This window comes from Balaenoptera acutorostrata, chromosome 12 (genome assembly GCF_949987535.1).
Source record: "Balaenoptera acutorostrata chromosome 12, mBalAcu1.1, whole genome shotgun sequence".
Lineage (NCBI taxonomy): Eukaryota > Metazoa > Chordata > Mammalia > Artiodactyla > Balaenopteridae > Balaenoptera > Balaenoptera acutorostrata.
Window position 1 is genome coordinate 39,026,087 of NC_080075.1, and position 8,640 is coordinate 39,034,726.

Consider the following 8,640-nt stretch of genomic DNA (forward strand, 5'->3'; position numbering starts at 1 on the left):
GCCACAACTACTGAGCCTGCGCGTCTGGAGCTTGTGCTCCGCAAAAGGAGAGGCCGCGATGGTGAGAGGCCCGTGCACCGCGATGAAGAGTGGCCCCCACTTGCCGCAACTGGAGAAAGCCCTCGCACAGAAACGAAGACCCAACACAGCCATAAATAAAAAAAAAATAAATAAAATTTTAAAAAAATGAAAAAAAAATAAAGGAAAGGATTAATAAAACCAACTAAGGTATAAGTAGGTACCCTAAATCCAGCATATTGAGAAAATTATCTCCGCTAAACCACCCATAACTGAAGCTAGGCAAAATTCTATAAGCCAGTTTTATTTGTAGTCAAAATAGCTAAGGGATCAAGTTTCCTTCCTAATCATTCAAACCACAGGGAAGAGAAGGCAAGAGAAATGCAATCTTGCTTTTGTATATACACTGTTCTAATAAGACTACATTAATGATTTATTAAGAACCGACTGCATTCTTAACAGGTGAATGAAGAAACTGGTACATCCAAACAATGGAATACTACTCAGCAATAAAAAGGAAAAACTTGATACACACAATATGAATCTCAAATGCATTATGCCAGAAGCCAATCTCCAAGGATTATATACGGTATAATTCTCTTTAAATGACATTCAGGAAAAGGCAAAACTACAGGCAGGTGGAATGGATCAGTGGTTGCCTGATTAGGGCTAGGAGTGGGGGGCAAGTTTAACTACAAAGGGGTAGCACAAGGGAATTTTTGGGGGGTGATGGAAGGATTCTACATCCTGATTGAGGTGATTGTTATGTGGATCTATGCATGTGTTAAAACTCGTAAAACTGCACACCAAGAAAAATGTGTATTTACTGTATGCAAATTATATTTTAAAAGAACCCATTGCACACACAACATGAACTCATTAGGTCTCTGAGGGCCCTCAGACACTTTCCTTCCCTTGATCAGTTTATTAATGTTGGCAACACACAAACAAGTGGTCTTGGAGTGTGTGCGTGAAAGTGAGGGAGGATTGCTCTACCACACGGTCCATGCTAAGTACATTACACCCCATGCCAAATTTAGCACCTTATAAACTGGAAACCATTTTGTAGAAAATTCCTTTATTATAGTGCAAATAACTTCCAGCAGTGACATAATAATGTTAAGAACACATTTAGCAACATTTTACACCACGCAGTAAATAAGAAAGTGTTTCTTTGAAAATATGTCATCATAGGAACATTATTTCTACATTAATAATGTAGCTGGGAAATGCCAAGGCTGTTTCTCGCAAGGCAACAGGGCTCTCTCCCTCTTTTTGGATATTTGCTTTTTAATACAAATGAAAGGATTTGCCATTTTAACAAATCACCAACAATTCTAAGAGTCATCTCTTAGGAGGTTTTGAACTGAGGTTGGCAAGATATGAAATGGGGTCTCAAATTAAAAAAAAAAAATTTAAGACAATTCTGAGATAGCCCAGAAAGTAGAAGTCACTTCTATTAACTTTTAAGTAGATATATACATTCACTCCAATTTTGATGCAGAAATGAACAGATTGTCTAAAGCCTGCCTATTATTCCCCCAGAGCCTGATTGTTATTTATGTTCCTTGGTTTTGGTCATATTGCAAAATTAGGGCTCTGGTCAGAAATAACACCTTACATACCCAAATACTTTCCTGTGAAGCTTAAAATTGCACTTTCCATCCTGAATTCCCACCTTAGACCTCACATGTTGATGAGAGGATGTGAACATTGTTTCCAGTTTACAGCTAATGATTAGTACAGCTGGATTAGCCCCTTGCTAATTTAACTATACCTGAATCAAATCATCACATCATTTAGATTAATTCCAGTAGGCTTAACCAAGAGGTTCCCACTGACCCCATACAGAAACGAAGGGTTAACAGTGAATCTTTACACTAGGCTGCCTAAGGGCTTGGCTGCTAACCAGTTAGCTGATAGGTAGAGAGAACAGTGTCAGTTCCAAACAGTTAACACTCCCAACTCCTCTAGTTTCTGCTGAATTATGCAGTGGGTGGGAATGGATGGCCACTCAAAGGAAACCTCCTGTGGGGGTCTTCCACCATAAGGAGAATCAAAACCCCTACCAATGTATTTCAGGGTGCCCTCTAAGTCTCTCTACAAACACACGTCAAAACCTAGTGGCTCTACAAGTTAATCACAGGCTCAAAAATAGCCAGAGCCACAGAACAGCCCTCCTGGCTGAATATGGCTGCTTAACTCAGCTGGTACATAAAGCTTTTCAATGCTCAGCCAGCCTTGTTGGATAAAGCATCTTCTTATATAACACAATGGAACTGTGCTAAACAGTTTAAAAGTTGAGAAGAATCCAAATATATCACCTATAAAAAATTCATGATTTTAGTTTGCTTTTTCTTAGACTTTGGTACTGAAACACTGTCTACATTCTCGACACATGAATATGACATGGCCACTTCAGTGCCTCTGCATGTTGTGTAAAAAAACTCAAAAGCAAAGCAGGAGAAGGACTTGTCATAACAAGACACAGTATGCTCTACAGACAAAACCTAAATTATATATAAATACACACCCCACCCCAGCACCCCCTCTTCTCCCCACCAGCTGACCAAAGCAATGCCAAGGGTCCTTCTCTCCAGGGCCAGTGCAGTTTGTGAAATCCAGCACCCAGGACTCCAACCATCCCTTGCTGTGCGGTGACATCTGTATCACTGCAGGCTTCTCCTGGAGACTCCCTGCTGTCTAACCAGTTCCACAAGTACAGGGAAACACCTAAAGCTTAATTGGAAGCATTCACACTATTGGCTGGACTCAAAGACCTAGAGTCCTGGGAGTTAATTTTTCAGATAAACTAACTGGATCATTTCCTAATTTGGATCCTGCCTTATCCTAATATCTCAGCAGAGCCAACACAGTAGGAAGCGTCCTCTACTCTGAAGCTCCAAAGGCATTGCTTAGGGATATCAGTGAGGGTCACATAATAAAAGTGATACAATGAGCTAACAGCTTAAGTTGATATAAATTATTTCCGGGTAAGTTATTTGGGGCCATTTGCTTCTGCTTTCCACTGCATTCCAGAATCATTTTCATACTACACTTTTAAAAGTTTATATAATAGTCATTTAAAAATTGTCTATGCAATCACCTCTTACGTGTTTTCAATTAGCTTAATAACAACTTAATGAGCTATTCTGTAGGTCTAGGGAAAAGTAGTTAGTCCTAAGGAAGCCAATACTGTGCTAATTCACAGTAAGGAGAAAAAGCAATGTAAATAATCCTCAATAACTTGAAAAGCAGTCTTACGAAACATTGCAAAGTTTTCCCAAAAGCACTTAACAGCAATTTATATCAAGATATCCTACGTTTAGGGGTATGGACGATAAGACTCAACTCTTTAAGGTAGAAATTCACCTTTATCATGATTGTAATAGGTAATTTTCCCCCTAAGACCTAAGATAATTGTACATTCAAAAGTTCACAACTTGCTGTTCTTGAGACATTAATCATTCTCTAATACATACACTGAGTAGAAATAAATAACTACAAGAAAGCTTTAAAAATCTGAATTAACATTATGCTGTGCAACAAAACAAAACAAAACAAAACAAACCTTGAACAACCTACATTCTATGTTAAATACCCTGACTAAAATGTCGGTTGTGCTACACAATTCCACTTCAGTGCAGAAATGAGTTGACTTCTGTGTACCGTCTTTGTTGTTGTTGTTTTAAGTCTTTAGCACTTTTGTTCTAAACATCACCTTGCTTTGAAAAGATGAATAACTTACTACCAAATCACAAGTCCAGTTCAGTTTAGTCTGAATAAAATCCAGCATAACTGTATTACTTTGTTCTGGAAATAATGGCTCGGTGTCTTTGTTCCGACAGCTTCCTAAGGGCAAACCACCGTTGAAGTCATTTTGGGTTTAAACTGCACAGAAAGAAGAGACGGTGAAGTTTCCCTTTTCGTTTTTGTTTTTTTTTAAGTCTTCAGATCTTGCTAGGACACTTCTTCCAGACCAACAGTCATATAGTTGTGGCACCTGATGCTATCTGAAACAGACGTGGTTTAAACAACATCAGCCAAGCTTAGTGATCTGGAGGTCTCCGTTTATCCTTATGGTGTCGATTGCAGATAACGTTTGAATGCGGTGGTAAAAATCAAAAAGTTGGTGTCCATCCACAAACACTCTGAAACGTGGGTGCTCACAAAGGATTTCCACCTGCAAGAAACAAAATAATAACCTCAGTTCATAATTTCAATGAACCCTGCTGGGGAAAACGAACAAACAGTACTTCATTTTGGAGAAAGGCAACATCCTCAGTGGTTCTCAAACACGGGAGTGCACTGGGATCATACAGAAGGCGTGTTAGAACACAGACTGCTGGACTCCACCCACCAAAATTTCCATTTAGTAGGGCTAGTGTAAGGTCTAAGAATGTGCTTTTCCATCAAGTTCCAAGTTGATGCTGGTGTTGCTAGAATAAGGAACACACTTTGTGAAGCATTGCTCTACACTATTCAATGTCCTTTAAAGATTTAAAATTGCTTTACTATTTCTCCCTTCTCCTTGCATGCCAGAAAGTGATGTAAAGTGGCAGAGATTTATTTATATGGCACTTAATGCCTCCATCCTCATCCCCTGAACAATTCTATGCCACCTTCAGAGAAGCCCCTCACAAAGCAGAACTGGTACCCATTAGTAGCATGTGATAATAGTCTAGACACCCCTAAACACTAAGCAGAGAGAAGGTTACGCAGTAATTACCATTCGACCAAGGATGTGTAATTAACAAGGCTTTGTTAAGCCAAACAGAAATACTGATTCCATATGGTAAAAGCTTTTTCTTCCTCTTTTTTTTTAACTTAAGTAATTCACCATAGAGTTTAATCACTGGTTCTGTGCTATGTATATATTAAAAGCATTTGTGTTCATCATGCAAGGAGAGACTCCGTATGTGATATTAGTCACATTTAATTCGTATTATTACTAAAATTGTATCACCAAGAAGGGGTGATTTCATTTCAGTTTTGTTGTTGGGGAGCACTATTCCTCCTGGCAGAAGCTTTGGTTACTCACACTCATGAGCTCTGCATTAAGATTCACCAGTAAGAAACTGTCACAGTTCAGGGGAGCCTCAGGGTCATTACCATTCTAGAGAAGGGTAGGGGTGTCTTCCCCAGGCTACAATTAGAATGGCAATTAGTCTATCATTGATGTGACAGTCATGGATTCTTGTTTTCCCCCCAGACTGTAAGATGGGAAGAAAAATTATGACTTATTCATAGGCCCTTGTAAATTTTTAGATGAGGAGCAACAGGTTAAGGGTAGTTCTGCTTTGTTAGGTGTTTATGCAACAGGGAGCTTTTAACTGGGTTGTCATTATTGTGATGTACGTTAACAAGGTGTAACATAGACACTTCATCACCAGGTCTGACATGTCAGTAAATTCTTTCCTAACACATTACTGACTTGCATCTCTTACTTGGCATTGTCCTTCATAGAGGAAGGTGCTGCTAATGCTGCTTGATTGAAATGGAAGTTTGGGCTGTGCTTCCTGCCTGACAGATAGTGGGGAGCAAATCTATACTCATCCAGGCCCGAGGGAAGGAATCTGTCAGCCACAGAGACTGTGACAGTGAAACAGACTGACGCTACTTAACCCAGAGAGGGAAACAAGGACATGACTAGTCCTCACTAGCAAAGGGAACAAGAGAAAATAAAATGATAATCACTAGATTCTTAAAAAAAGACATAACTGATATGGTTTGGTGCTACTTAAAGGCTGAGAAAAAAATGAGGAAAATTCTAGATACTTATTATTATTTATTAATCAAACAGATATTTTGGGACAGGTGTCTATTATATGCCTAGTATTATGTTAAATACTACATAGAAAAGTATTTATTTTTAACAATCTAGACATGTAAATATGGGTTTATTTACACGTATTGGCTGAGTAGAATTGCAAAAATCCTGGCTGCTTAAAGTGTTCTTTAACATCACCATCCTGCCAGTGGTTGGAGCGGAAGCACTCGAGGCACTCACCCTGAATGGTTGGTCTGGGATGAATGGGAAGTAAGGGATCGTTGACTGTTCTTCACCCCTTTCCCCAGATATACAAGAATTTCTGAGTAGCTGCCGGTCTGTGAACACAGCTTTGAGTTCAATTGCCACATCGGCGGGAGGATCCTCCGAATCACCACAGGTCAAGCTGATGGCAAAGCTGAAAAGAAAATCATCTCATTTATTCATGGTTGAGCAAAACAACATTAACAATGACCCAGGCTCCCATTTCCTTCTTCTTCTTTGGATTTGTCAGCTTTTAATGGGCCACTACTCTTCATACAGGGGCGGGCGTTGGGGGGTTTAGACTATGGAGAAATAGGATTACAAAAACTGGTTTATTTTGTTACCCAGAGGAGGCCCTGGTGAAAACTTCAGTGGAGATGAAAATAACTAACTGCAGACATTTCATATACCCCAAACTGCCCATACATCTGTGTCTTAATCCATTTCAGAAGACTCAAAAACAGCCCCATTAATTGACCAGGGGAAACAATGTCTTGTAAAGTTTGGTTCTCATTTATATTGATAGTTCTTACTCCAAACACCATGTTTCGGGAAAAAAAAAAAAATCCTTTAGCCTCCCTAAGGGTCAAATAGAAAATGATGTGGGTCTATATTTATAATCTCTGATATAAATAGCTGTCTAGAGAAATGATGGCTGGGATTCATACACATTCTTTTCATGGGAACATAGTACTTTCTTGGCACTTCAAACTAGCAACACTGGCCACAGGGGTGGGAAGAGGAGGGGCAGTAAACCACAACAGGAGTGGGCAGGACCTTGTAACTGCCTGATAGGTCTAGGTGACAAGAACTCTGCCTTACCTCTCAGGGTTGAGGTCTACGATGCCCATCACTAATACCTTCTTGCCTGGTCTCATGCCACCTTTAATGTGCCCACAAAATGGCACGATCTGCAAAGGATGAGAGGAGAAACAGAAAGTTTACAGCCTGTTAAGGAAGAGCCAAGGCCTCAGATCCTTAGGACCTGACCTAAGGAAAGAAGAAAGAAGAGGGTACAGGCAGACACAGAGCACAGAACAAAATCATTTACCAGTCGTGGGAAGTACACGTCGGCTTGAACTGGAGAGCCCAAGGAGTTGTTTAAATGCCCATCATCTAGTTTCTAAAAATAGAAGCACACAGATTGGCTTTCCAAAAGCTTTTGGAGGGGGGTGTTAGAGGGAGCGGGGAAGAACCTACACAGATCTGGAGGAATCCAGCAGCCCTCCATAGAACACAGGCAGCCTCTGCAAAGGCTCCCACCTCACAGCCCACTGAATAACCGCATAAACCCCCGAACAAAACCCGTCCTTTCCATCAGGTAGCTAAGCCTCTGATGATCCTCAGACCCTTCAGATCTAGATCAAAATGAAGGTCGAGGCCCACTGGGGAGCCAGAGCCCCGCGCCGGAGGAGGGAAGGCCCCTCTCCAACCGCAAACGCCCATGGAACCGCTGTCGCCCAGGCCTGTCCTCGGGGACATGGCTGGAGTGCAGCGGCCGCGCTCAACTTCTCTCGCGAGCCCCTGGCGCGGACCCATCTCCAAGGGGGAAATCCCCGGAACGCCGCGGGGCGCGCGCGCCGGACACACACACGCGCACACTCACACGTGCAACATGCACACACCTGGCTGGAGGCTGCACGGCGCGGAGGGGGCTGTCGGTCACCCCCACCCCGCGGGTCGCCCCCAACACCTCCCCTCAGCCAGCGGCCCTCCAGCTGGGGCACCCCTCCGGACCCCACGTCCGCCGCGCACAGCCGGCTCCCGCTACCAGGTACTGGGGCGCCTTCTCACGCGTGGGGCGCGGAGCTGGGCCTCTGCCGGGCCGGAGCCGGCGAAGGGGCCGTGCAGGCTGCGGGAAGGGGGCGCCTCGCGTGCGCCCGCCGCACTCACCACCACTGCATCGCTGTCGGCCACCGACCCCGCCATCTTCTCGTGCAGCACGGCGGGGGACGTGGGACACGGCGCGCGGGCTGAGATTCAGAGGCGGTCCTGCGCCGGGCGGGGGCGCGGGTCCGAGACTGGCTCGAGCGCGCACACACACACGGGCGCGCGGGCGTGCACTCCCGGGGGCCCGGCGTCGACCCGGCTGGCGGGGCCGGGGGGAGGGGGAGGAGAAGGCGGGGGCCGGGAAGACAGCGCGGGCCCAGAGGTCGGAGGTGGCCGCCGCAGCCCGGACCGCGCTGCTGAGTCGAGGCTGCTTTCCTCCTCGGGGTGCTGCTGCCCGAGGAAAAAGGAGTCGAGGGCAGCGCCGTGCTGGCCCTGGGCTGCATTTAAAGGCCGCCAGAGCCCGGCTGGGGAACCGGGAACAGGGCGGGGAGCCGGCTGCGCTGCCGCGGCTTGCTCAGCTTGCCCTGCCCCTCAGCCATTGGACGGTGGCAGGAGGCTGGGGCGGGAGGGACTGGCCTACCAGGGTCGGGGCGTGAGGGAGGGCGGGCGCCCGGTCGGCACTCTTCGCCGGCAGGGTGGGTGGGGCTGGGGCCTGCCAGGTGACAGGTGCCTGTGACATCACCGTCCCTCCCCTCCAGCCACCCCCCCCCCCCCCCCGCCTTCCTTCTCAGGTCATGTCTTGAGGCAGGTGGGACAGT

The 8,640-nt window shown here is 44.9% G+C and overlaps 1 protein-coding gene across 1 annotated transcript; it reads right to left on the reverse strand.

Annotated features, from left to right (window-relative positions):
• Positions 1–1,076: 1,076 nt before the first annotated feature.
• On the reverse strand, positions 1,077–8,393 carry LGALSL (galectin like). Its single transcript, XM_007189736.2, has 5 exons — positions 7,946–8,393; positions 7,104–7,175; positions 6,875–6,963; positions 6,029–6,206; positions 1,077–4,201 (listed from the first exon to the last, which is right to left on the reverse strand). The coding sequence occupies exons 1-5, from the start codon at positions 7,979–7,981 to the stop codon at positions 4,058–4,060; spliced, it is 519 nt and encodes a 172-aa protein (XP_007189798.1). The 5' UTR covers positions 7,982–8,393; the 3' UTR covers positions 1,077–4,057.
• Positions 8,394–8,640: the final 247 nt, after the last annotated feature.